The sequence below is a fragment of the Strix uralensis genome, chromosome 4 (assembly GCF_047716275.1).
Source record: "Strix uralensis isolate ZFMK-TIS-50842 chromosome 4, bStrUra1, whole genome shotgun sequence".
Classification (NCBI taxonomy): Eukaryota; Metazoa; Chordata; class Aves; order Strigiformes; family Strigidae; genus Strix; species Strix uralensis.
In genome coordinates this window covers 15,179,316-15,192,001 of record NC_133975.1, presented here as the reverse complement: position 1 = coordinate 15,192,001, position 12,686 = coordinate 15,179,316, and the positions used below count along the sequence as shown (strand labels likewise).

The window sequence follows — 12,686 nt, the reverse complement described above, 5'->3', positions numbered from 1 at the left end:
GAAATCATGGTGAAACCCTGATCATATTAATGTGTTCAGTTATAACGAAATACCAGACAGTCTGACCTAAATTCACATAAATAAATTAATCTATATTAGTCTCTTTTTATCTGATAAAATTTATCCATGATGCCTATCATCCGTAATATTTGTCTTCTACCATTGTATTTCAGTCCTAAAGAAGACACAAAACTACAGTGAAGTTCCCACTGGTGAACTTTATCCTTTTTCATATCAAGAAATATACTGTACTGCATATTGCTTTAAGAGAGTCATTCCCAAAGTGGGATCACTAGGCTTCTGTGGGATCTGTCCTTAAGGCAGAGGGTTGTATTACAAATGGCAAAAAATCGTGCCGGGGATGGGAGTCTGTGCAGCAATGCATGTTTTTGGTATGCAAAAGATCTATTATGGTGCGCTTTTCACACTTGGCATGGAGAAGACCTGGCATCAGGTAGTGTAGGAAGGGGTGAGTATGCAGCGTGCATCACAGTATACGTCTGTGTTGTCACCCATATTTTTTTTGTTGCTTACTTTTCCTGTTGAAGAGTTGAATTTCTTAGAAAGAAATGTATGTAAGTGGCGAAATTTTACTTCAGCCTGTGAAGCAACAGTGACCCGCCATGGGTTTAGGAAGTCAGATGTACCTGTGTTGATCTGGGCTTAGCAGCAGTTGTTTCTGATTTTTGGGACCTTCTGCCCCATTTTCCACAACTCTTTCATTCCAAAACTTTTAGCCAAATCATTAGCTAATTTTGTTAGCTAATGAAATCATTAGCTAGCAAAAACTATGTTGGAAAAATAACTTAACTTAGTCATCATTTTAACCTAGTAAGTTTGTCTCGGTAATATCCTAGAGCAATGTGTTTCCCTGTTTAATGATACACAGGCCGAAAAACATTCACTTTTATTGTTTTGAAATGTGTACATCTTGTTAATTTTTACCCTGATTTATATTTGTGCTGCTGCAGAGACTGATAAGTCAGTGAACCTCATCCTGTCTTTGCTCTGCCATTTTTTTCATCTAGCTGTGTTACTACCACTCTTACCATCAATGGTCAGTCATGCTCTTCTGTAAAACTGCTTGGGAAACGTCTTATGTTCTAGTCGTTATATCGTGGCAGATTACATTCAGGAGTTGTCTGCTTAAGTGACTCTTTGACCTCTTTCTTCTCTTTCAAGGTCTGCATACCTGCAATATCACCATCATTTTTAGAAGCTGTACCTGCTATGTAAAACTGATATCAAGAATGAAATGCCTAAATTACATGGTTTCTAACTTTCCTTGCATGAAATGTTCAATTTTATGGAGGTAGTATGGAGAAAAAACTACTTTTATCATGGTTTTGTGCTACCTTATTTTCCTTATATACTGTGTAGGTGTATGGGAGGTGAATAGGTTGTCAGAGTTTTGGGTCACAAAAAATTTGTCAATGGGCATAAACATTTTGGAGGGAACTGGGAGCTGATCCTTGGTTTTGCTTCAGTCTCTGCTCTGTATCAACAGGCCAGTGAAATGCATAATTAACACCAGTGCATGCTACATGAATATATATATATAGATACTTCATATAGAGAAGTTTGCTACTATCACTTACTGTCACTGTGTCTATTCTGGTGAGAGCTGATGTGCCAGCAGTAGACATAAAAGTCTTCAGTCAGCTTCTCTTTATCTGTAAGGTGATGTAGGTGACTTTTTAGTCCATGGTATTTTATTTTATTTTTGTTTTATGTAAGATGAGTTGGATTTTCTTCTTTGGTCTGGGGCAAGCAGCTTTGCTAAAGGGCTAGTTGGGAATTTAGAAATACTTTTTTTACAAAGCTCCTGAGTTAGTGGCTTGATGAACAGATGTAGCATGCGCATAATGTGCTGGCCGGCAGCAGGGTTTTCCTCATGTGATCAGAACATTTCCATTCAAGCCTTTTCTTTAGCAGTGCTTGCCCTGTTAGGGCTTGTCACATGAACAGCAAATGGGGAAAAATATCACTGCTACTTCTAGGTTTAGTGACATCATTATCTCTGGCTTTCAGTTTTGTCACAGGTAATCAGCTGTGGTTTAGAACTTTTATTTTCTTCTGATAATCAGTTGTTTCAATTGTTTTTCATCTTCTCTAGTAAATCAATTATCTTTTGTCTCTCCAAGGCAGTCTCTCTTTGTTGCGTGCTTTTGGCAGCCAAAAGCTTTGGCTAGTTCTTTGCTGTCACCTTGAGCCCAACATAAATATTATATGGTTTTCAGACTTCATTTGTGATGTGAATGGGGCTCTGATACTTACCAGACTTGTTATTCTAGAGTATTACCACTACCTGTTCTCTGTCTGGATATTGTCACCACTGGATGTGGTTTTTCTGACGAAACCTGAATGACTTCCTCTAAGCTACTAACCCTATGCTCCCTGTGTTGTTGTCCATTAGCGACAACTCCTTCTACCCTATGATGCATTTCATCCTAAAAGCAGCTTTTACTTTTCACCAAACAACTCTCACTCTGAAAGTATCTTTTCTTTCTGTTGATAATAGAGGGATTAAGGTGATGGCTTGACTGCAGATGTCCATACTGCAGTGAGGTTGGAATGAGACAAATCTCACACGTTCTGTCTGAAAAGGAGCGGTTCCTGCAGTGCCTCTCAGCATCTCTTTCCTGTTCTTTCCTCTGTTGTTACGTGCCACTGAAGTATTCCATAAACCCACCCAAACGTGCTTTTTAAGCAGTGTTGCTCAGCCACACAAAACCTATTTGTATCCCCTTGTTCAAGCTTAAAGTGAGTTTCTTTGATTTTACTCCTAAAGTGAATTAAGCTAAATCGAGTTAAAGCTGTTTGTAATTCTGCCTGGGTCTGCAAGCAGAAGTACAGCAGTGTTGTGACTAATCCACCTGAAATTTGCACCTTCCCTTCATTTGTTGTCCTGCCCAGCCCTTGGTCATTCGGGGGTGCTCAGTGTTTTAACAAGTCTGGTCTCTGGCAGATCAGATGCTAGAATTGAATACCAATATATTGTAGTTCAAGCCATAATGATTAATAACTCATTTTCTGCTCTCTGATACAGATCTGGTACTACACAAACAACATCTTTAGTGAAGCTGGGATCAATCATGAAACAATCCCCTATGTTACTCTGAGTACTGGTGCTGTTGAGACTGTGGCTGCTGTTTTTTCTGTAAGTATGGTTATAAAAATCCATTAACTTGCTTGATATTTAAATTACTGATTTTATTTCTTTATACAGGTTAAAATGTAAGCAGAATAGTATATTGAGGATTAAGTGTAATGGTTGATAAAGCAATTGAAAATATTATTTCTAGGTTTAACCCTAAACCCAGTTTTGTGGCTTGGGATTTTTTTTAAAGAAGATGCTCTCTAGTTTTAGTTACATAAAAGTAGCATAAAAAGTTGATAGATCCTGAGGTGCTTTGTATGACTGAACAGGAAGAAGGCAGGAACAGCAAGGCCCGAAGTATATTGAGTGATAACTCATAAATTGGCAGAATGACTTTATCTGGTAGCAGTTTATTCACATTCCAGAGTCTTCTTGTGTGCCTGCTGGGAAGCAGGTAGTGTTGCTGGAGAAGGCTCAGGCATAGTACAGGTAGCTGTGTTCAGTGTGGATTGCAGAAACAGCCATATATCTTACTGGGCATGTTTTAGTGACGTGTTTTCTGTAGCAGCTTAAAAACAGTAAGGAGAATTCTTCAGCCATTTAAAAATACGGGAGTAAATGTTTGTAACCCAGCTTGGTGGAAAAGTAAGCCAGCATGCTAGAACAAGGTTGTCCCATGTTGTATTAAATTCTGCTGTCTCATTCTCTAAGGGCAAGCAGGCATCCTTTCATAACACATGAGCTCCTGAGTAAGTTGTGTACCTTTGCGATGCACTGAATGTAGAGGAAGACATGAATAGAAAAAAAATCCATGGGTTTTTTTTTTCCCTATTTCAAAATGGAAAAGTTCACTAGGAAAAAAATATACACTAAATGAGCAAACTAAACTTGAAAGTTTTAGTGGGAGAATATACAATTAATTGCTAAAGGAAATACATTTCTGTTTGCACTGCAATAAATAAGAAACAATGGGAGATATCTTTGGAACGGAAAGTTGAAAACAAGCAAATACTCTTTTCTTTCTTTCTTAGAATTTTTCCTTATCTTTGTATATTCTATACCAACTGTATTTACACAATACTGGACACACCAGACAAGCATTTTTAAATGTCAGAAGAATGGTTTTGGCAAAAAAATCCTCTCCAGTGGCAGAGCAACTGCTTTATGACCTATAAAATGTTAAACTAAATTCAGCTATCAAGTGTATTTTCTTATAGTCTAGGACATAAGAACTCTCAAAGGTCACGAAGATCTTCTAATCTTTGTGAATTTCCACAAATCTATTTTGGGGTAAACCTTTTTTTTTGTAATTAAAGGAACATTCTTTTTAATATGTGGAAATAGGGAAGTATGGATATCCCTACCTCTTACATGTTCTTCTTTGTCACACTGCAGAAATGCTTCTATGTTTAAGATATGTGTAAAAATAATAATGACAATTCTGCCAGTGATTTAAGTGAAAAATAGACCTTTTTTGTGGAAACAGATGAAAATTATGTGGAGATGATTCTATGACCATAGAATTAGAATATTAAAGCCATTCTATAAATAGCGTTTTATAGTCATCTTTTCAGTTCCGTGTGTGCTATCAGTTTGTGGGGCTTATTCAGAGCACACTGTTCATACATACTGAGGTGGATGTGTCTTGTGTCTGCTTTGGTTCCTGGTATGCACAGTATCTTCTTTTAATGCCCAAGAGGAGTGTTTATAAGACTTTTTCTGTTTAAGCTACTTGCTGTGCCTCTGAAAATACTGATCTGTTGATATCTCTGCTCCCTTCAAATTTGCTCTTTCAGTTCAAGAGAAATGCTGCTTTGTAGCCTTAATTTTATTTCAGTAATCTTTATAAATGTTTCATTGCTGCTGTTTAAACAACAACACGAATTTGTTTTTTAAATTGAAGTTTTGCAGCTTCTCATTTCTACAGGTAACTTCCTCTAAATTTTTTTCATGCCTAGAACTAAGGATGGGGGATTTCTGCCTTTCCTCCCACTCCCAACCTCTCAGCTGCTGTTTTTTTTTTTTTTAAAAAAAAATCTATTTGACATCATTAAGTCAGGTTCATATGTCTTATGTACTACTCAGAGAGAAGAAGGGAAGAAGCAGGAGAAAGCAAGGGGAGAACTTAATCTTCATGGTGTTAATATGTTGTGCTTTCTAGCAGAAACCAGATTTTATTAACAATAAATTCCAGGATTTCAGTAGGTACTCCTATCAGTAATTGAAGTAGAGTTTTTGTTCTTGTAAATGAAATAGCTATTGAAGAGGTCCACAATGAAATCATGTACCATCTCTGATGGTTATACATGTGTTAGGTGGTCATGAGACTCGGTAAGAATACTTAGCTATTGATGAGCCCTGTATGAATGCTAAATGAAAAGATTGAAATAGATTTATTTCATAAAGAAGCAAAGTAATATTTAGGAGATAAAGTATCATTCAAACTGTGGAAAAATTTGAAAGTCTCCCTTGAACATGTCTTGTGGGAGCAGCAGCATAACAGTAATAATGTTGATGTGGTCCTTGAGGAAGGGCAAATAACATCCTGTCCCTTTTATAGCTCTGTATTGCCTCAGATCACTTGGTGTGCCTGCTGGTAGCATGCTTTACCTACAGCTTCATACCTCCTGCTTTCAAACAAAAGTCACATAAACAAGACACTGAAAAATGAAACATGCATCATTACGTTTCCTTTCATTCATATAATTTGGCTGCAACTCCTGCTTGCACCATCACTTCCTAGTTCACTTCATGAAATATCCGTGTTTTAGCATTGCGTACTTGATACCCTGGCTTCTCTCTGGGGAGACGACAGAAACTTTCTGTATGTTTTTTGGTTAATTGTAGACTTCTCCACCCATTCTGCTGCACACAGATTCAGTTTGAAGGACTGGCTAGACAAGCTACTTTTTAATGAGCAAGCCCATTAATTTCAGTTTGCTTCTGGAGAAATTTGATTATCCTCTGGAATGAAATACTGAATAGATTTCCTACTCATAGACGTGTTGCAGCAGTAAGTTATCTAACCTGATGCCATGCTTTGAAGCAGGATGGAATACCTAAATAATTCCCTGGCAAATAAGTGTTTATTAGAAGTCTGTTCTTTAAATTCTGCAGTAAGGGGACTCCACAAATTTAGTTGTTCTTTAGTAGGATTGGTTACTGTGGCATTTTGTAATTTTTAGTAATTGAGGTTTATTTAATTTAGTTGTCTTACTCTTAGTGGGCAGAAAGAACAATTTGCTGGTACCTTTCTTTGACAAGGCAACAGGCTGAATTGAAAGGGAGACAGAAGTAAACGTGTGAAAAGATTCTTCCCCTCCTCCATGAAATCAGCACAGAATAAAAGGGAATGTTATTCAGATGAAGCATCCCACATCCAGTTTTGCCATCTGTGGTACCATATTTGGTCTTTATATAATGTTCACAGAAAGATACTAGCTATGACTATATTGAGAAGATTATGCCTTAAGCATTTCCCACAAGGTGATGCATCAAGGTGTTACTAATGTGCCTTCCAAAGCCTGTGACAGAGACAAGCCGTGCAAAGCCTGGAATGAGTTAAAATATAATTCAGTAGTAGACCATAAAAGAATATAGGAAATCCATTGCAGTATCACACAGAAGTCAAGGAAGCCAGCTTTCTTAGGTGAAGATGATGTTATTCTGCTTTGGGGTGTCATGAGAAAGGGCTCTTAGATTTGTTTTGTGTTTCTTTTAACGTTAATCGATCTTAACATACAAGAAGGGATTCCCTGCTTAGAGCATGACACATCTTAAAACAAGGGTACTCCAGACACTTCAGTAGGTGTTCTCATCCCTAACGCTTTTCCTCCATGGTATCCAAAGGGTAATGCAAGATATCTCCATTGAAACTCTGTGGCTCCATTGGGGTCAGAACAGGAAGAAATACGTTCCAGTGACAGCCAGACATAGCAATGGGAAAAATGAGGTGACAAATGCTTTAATCTTGAGGTTTCTTAGAGAGTTTTGCTATAATCTGATTTTTAGGAAGACTTTTAATGCAGTCCCATGTGACACTGTTCACACTAGGTCAGAGTCAATCTTCACCTACCTGTAATCCCCAGTAGGCTGTAAGTAGAGGAGAGTGCAAGATTGGGGCAAACGTGGCATTTTTCCCTTTTGCTCCCTTCACCCTGACAAACTGTTGCTCAAGAAGTACCGGAATTAGAAGGTAATATCTAGGCCTGTAACAGCCTGGATAGAAACTTTTCCTTAAATTTGTCTAGTTACTTTTCCACTTTTGTATGTTTTTAGAACCCACAGCATCCTAAAGCAGTGAATTTCACAGTTTTTCATACATACTGTATGAAAAAGTCCGTCATGTTGAGATTAGAGAATATAAGATACAGTAGGTGTGGGCTGGATGAAATTATAACAGTGTGAATGCTCAGCTGACTGCAAAACTATTCTTGGAGAGTAGCTATCAACACTTCACTGTCATACAAAGAAATATCAAGTGTGATTCTGTGCTGGTTTGTCCTGGGTCAGTTAATCATAAAAATACCCATTTATAATATGGGAGAGTTAACAAAGAGCCTTCTGTAATCAGCTATGTCATTCAGACTCTCCAAAGGGAGAAGCTCAAAAGTCACTGTGTTGGACAAAAGGTAATCAGAAAAATCAGCAGTAGAAAAGAGATACTGACCAAATCAAGCAGATTGACCAATGCTGTCATTTGTCGATGGCCAGAGTGCACGTGGGCACATTTTCACTGCAGGGTGAATCTCACATGTGACTGTGTTAATGCATGCTACATTAATCCACAAGTGGTCAATGGAATCACTTAGGCAATGACATTATTCCTTCTTCATCATTGTATTACACTTAGGCTTTTGGATAGACAAAGATTTCTTGTGTTAAAGCTACCGTGCCTTCTGGGAGAAAAAGTCTCCTTATGAAGGTCCACCTTACAACACCACTCCTAAGACCCAAGGTGTAGTAGGTTAAAGACTGCATTTATTTAGTATAAATCCTTCTGCAGGATATTTTCAAAAATTGAAGGTTGTAAAGATGTATCTCCTGCTGTTGTGTATTAAAAAAACCCCGTTTTGAGTAATTTTTTTCCTAATCTATTGAAAATGATCTGCATCAGGGCATTCAAATACCATCATTAGAAAATAAAGCACCAGCCACAATAATCTGTCATAGATCAAGGTCAAGATCTAGTCTAGCTTTTATACCGTGAACCTGACACAAGACAAAACTTAATGCTTTTAACAAATAAATCATCAACAGCAGGAGCTTTGCTTCAAAAATACCTACAGTTTACTGAAGCGACATAATAGGAATAAGGTAATGGGGGTTTTTTGTGCTGCCCTAAGGGCTGTTCCCAGGTACTGCTGAGGCAAAGCAGTTGGCTAGAGTGAATCCCTCCATGGGCTACATCTTGGTCATGCTGGTCCAGTGAATGGAAAATTTCACTGCCAAGTGAAGCTGTTTAAGGATGCTTTACTGAAAAATAGTTCAGACTGAGCTTAGAAACGTAGCAATTAATTCCACCTTTTGCTGATAGTTATCCCTAGCCTGGTACCTACAGAAAATGTGTAGGATCTTACCCTGTCATGGCATTAACATACATATAGGCAAACTGTTGAGAGCACCAGGGTAGGCACAGATTTATTTAAGGCTTGTGCTTATATGGTCAAAATTGATGCTAGGCCTCTAAATTCCAGTTTAGATACTTAAATAAAATAACCCATTTCTTTGTTTTACAGCTGTTATACAGCTGTATAATTCATACAGTAGACAAATGGATATACATAAAAATACAAATTTAAAAAACAATTTATAACCATCAGTCTTCTGTTCTTCTCCTTTTCCTGGATGCAAGATACTACACATTGTGTCATAAATAGACTTGACAGTGATATAAATGTGATTACCCATTTTAATTCTGCTATTTAAAATGGAAATAACACAGAGTTAGCTTGTCACGTTAAGTCTGAATCTAGACATACAGACTTACTCAGACCTATATCCAAAATACATGAGAAAAAAAAGTGTGGCTACTCTTGATGTCAGCGTGTAGATCAAACTTCTTTAGAGAGCTGAGACATCAAGAAAATCTAGTGAGTTTTTCTTAGTATAATTTAGGATCAGGAAATGAGTAGGGAATAGTATTCAGTGACCTCCCATTTGGGCTGTGGAACTTGCTTACACATTCGTTTTATCCAGAGAAGCTTGTCTGATCTTTTTTAATGCGCTCTGCTTTCATTATGTCAGCCCCAGTATCTGCAGCTGACTCAAGTGAAAAGATTGACATTTGTTTTTTTAACTTTATTCGCGTTTCCTGCCAGACAAAAGTAAGTTGTGTGAACTGTTAACTTAGTTTGCATATTAGTTGCCTTATTATCACCAAACGTTTGTGTTGAGAGAACTTTGGTTACAATATTTTTTTACACATTTTCAGTAATTTCAGCTGTGTTAATTACCATGACTGGGTATAGTCTTCTGCAAATGCATGTTTATGATCACACATAAACAAGTATCAGCCTACACAATTTGGCAAATAACTCTGTGCTATCACAGAAAACAGTTGTAAGATTCTTTTTTTTGCCTGTGCTTGAGCATATACTGGATTTCTTGTTACTTCATTTACTCTACCATACAGTATATTTTGAATAGTTACAGGTCTTCAATAGGTAACAGTTACCAGCACATAACAACTGGAGCATTCAGAACTAAATACTTGAAAACTGGTGAATCATCTTTTACTTCTTATGAGTCATAAGCATCATAGTGGGTTTTGCAAGTTAACAAGTTTTGGATTTGTATAGTCATAACTAAAAATGAAGTTGATGTCTGTTTATAACCTCAAAACCAAGGATACTTGCTGTTTTAGAAGACATTAGACCTTTCTTTTCAAGTAAACTCTGAAGTTTCAGCAAATATCTGAGCGCTTTTTTTTTTCCATCAAGGAAGGGGTAACAAACAATTCAGCAGGCAAATTAGAGGTACTGATGTAGTGTCATGGGTTTTCTTAAGAAATCCTCAAAAATAAATCAGATTTTACTTAGAAATACTGTAGACCTAAACAGCTTGATGGACTTGCTGTTGAAGCGTCTGTGCACTTAAATGATTCAGAAAACCTTTCTGGCTTTGGTGAAAGATGGTGCCTCCTGAGAGGGTTTTGTGTTGTGGATTGGCTCACAGTTGAACAACTTTGATCTGCCAGTGGGCCCTGGGATGCTTCTGCATTGCCTTCTGACCAGCAAAGCCACAGACCCATGTCTTTGCAAACACACATGCTGCCTTTCGCAAGATTACAGCTTTGTAATTTATAACCAGGTAGGGAGGGAGCATGGTTTTGACTGTTGCATTTGGCTTTTCGTGAGCTTGGTTCTGTGTAGTGTCTCATTTCAGCAGAGACTGGTGTGCCTTGTTTGAATTTGTGCCATAAGCACATCTGTTTTGTTGGGTTGGAACTCGTGATACAGGAGGTAGGTCATGCATTTGAACAAATTAGAGGTGTCCTTAGCTTTAAAATGGAAGTAGAGATTTCTCCCCTCAAAATTGTGCAACTTAATCATGTCTAGTTGAGAAGCCTTTCATGTCTGTATTTCCTAGATTTATTAGTATTGTCAGCGTACTTAACTTCATATCAACTTTGGAAATGATTATAGGATTCCCAGCAATTCTGGTACATCATAGTGTCCCTGTGAATAAGAACGAAATTCCTGCTTATTTTTTCCAGTGAATGAAATTGGTCCATTCCATAAATCACAAGAAATGTCACCAAGAATTGTAATTATAAATTTTTTGGAGCAGAAACTGCAGAGAGTGCCCAGAAGCTGAAGCATTCTAGTTCTGCATTGCTACTGTATTAAATAAATAGCAATGGTGAATGCTTGGGAAGCATGGCATCAGCTCAGGGAGAAGAATGACTGCACATGGATTTGTTTTATTTCTTCTTGAATTGTCTCTGAGTAAAAAAGAATTTAAATATATAGAAACTACTATCCTCTTCTGTAAAAACAATATGGAACCTGCAGATCTGCTGTATCTGTGCTTGGCAGGTCTCAGTTTCAACTGTGAGTGCCTCACCAACTCACCTAGATTTGCCCAAATATGCCCACACTACTTATTCTCAGTGTATGTAGGCACAAGTGCATACACATGTTTTTTTCAGAGGACTTAGTCCAAACTATCCTCCCTTACTGGGATTTGCTTTACTTTGAGCTTTACAACCAAAACCAATCTATCACTTTTTTCCCATGTTATGCTCTGTATGAGAGGCATCTATGAACCTTTTTCCCCTCTAAGAGAAACATTCATCCTTTACCCCATTTTAATTACAAAATCCACAGCTGGTGTAATACCAAGATTTGTTTAATCATGATCACCAATCCAGAATTGAAAAAAATAAGGGAAGTTCCCTGGTATGTGAAATTACACGTGCAGCATCTATTGCAGAAGTCTTAGTCTTCTTACAGACCCATCAGATAACTTTTCATCCCTTGGAACCATAAAAAATGTCTCAGCTAAATGTATGTGTGGCCACATGTGTTTGCAAGATGAATTCATTAATCATAGTGGAAAATATTTGGCATCTTGTAGAGGTTTTGACCTGCATTTTCAGTTTTGGAACATTTGGCCCCTGTGAACGCAATGATGTTAATAACATCAGTGCAGGTCTATTTTAAACATGACTCTGAAATAAATTCTATTATGGAAGCTGTGGAAACTGTCAAAATTAGTATATTTCCTCATTTAAAGAAATAGAGAGTGCTAAAGCTCTCTCCAGAGTTGCTTTCCATTTCTGCAGTGTCACTGTGCGCACCTCTGGTGTGGAAGTCCAGGCTGGCGTGTTTTGAAGCCTGTCCTAAAATCTGATGGTGAACCCAACGCTGCAGGAGAAGCACTTGCCACACAAGGTGTGTCTTCCCTGGGTGACTTTGTACTTGCCTTTAACACATTTCTTCTAGGTGCTGACAGCAGAACGCTGTGCATCATCTCCCAGAATTAAGGGAGCATTTAGTTGCTCATTTTATCTTTTGCTCAAAGGATGTGTGGAAGAGGAATTAAAGTCTCCAGTAAATAATGACTTGGCAAACAGTTGTGTGATTCTGAGTTTAACTTATTTCGGGCTTCGTAAAATTGTTTTATCCTTCTCACAGGAAAGCCAACTGTAATTAGTAATTATAGTAGTTATCAGTAAGAATTGTACATCAGCTGTTATGACCTAAAATATGTTTGCCTATTTTAATGAGTCAGACTAGCAAAGACAGTTTCATGTTACAGCTTTTCAAGAAATTCTTCATTATGCTCTTTAGCAGACAAGTATTCAGATTTTGTGCTTGCTTTTAACAAAGTTGATTTATCTTCCGGTGTTAAATATAAATTCAAAATGTGCATGAGTGCACAAGTATCTGTTACAATCACTTGTCTGAGCAAAGCTTTTTGCTGGGTGGATTTCTTTTAGCTGGATATTCAAATTACATTAACTATCCGAAATTATGACTAAATCTTTATATTGTGTTTGGAGAAAAAATAAATTAAAAATAAATTTTAGAATAATAGAAATTAAATCTATGCTAGAAAGCTTTTAATCTTAAATTTTAAG

At 37.3% G+C, this 12,686-nt stretch overlaps 1 protein-coding gene across 3 annotated transcripts in view; it reads left to right on the top strand.

Moving 5' to 3' along the window:
- SLC2A9 (solute carrier family 2 member 9) overlaps positions 1-12,686 on the top strand; it is a 108,595-nt gene that overhangs the window by 49,838 nt on the left and 46,071 nt on the right. For all 3 annotated transcript variants that reach the window (XM_074865772.1, XM_074865775.1, XM_074865773.1), the window contains exon 8: positions 3,050-3,160. In XM_074865772.1, coding sequence (XP_074721873.1) covers positions 3,050-3,160 — 111 coding nt within the window. The remainder of the gene's footprint in view (positions 1-3,049; positions 3,161-12,686) is intronic.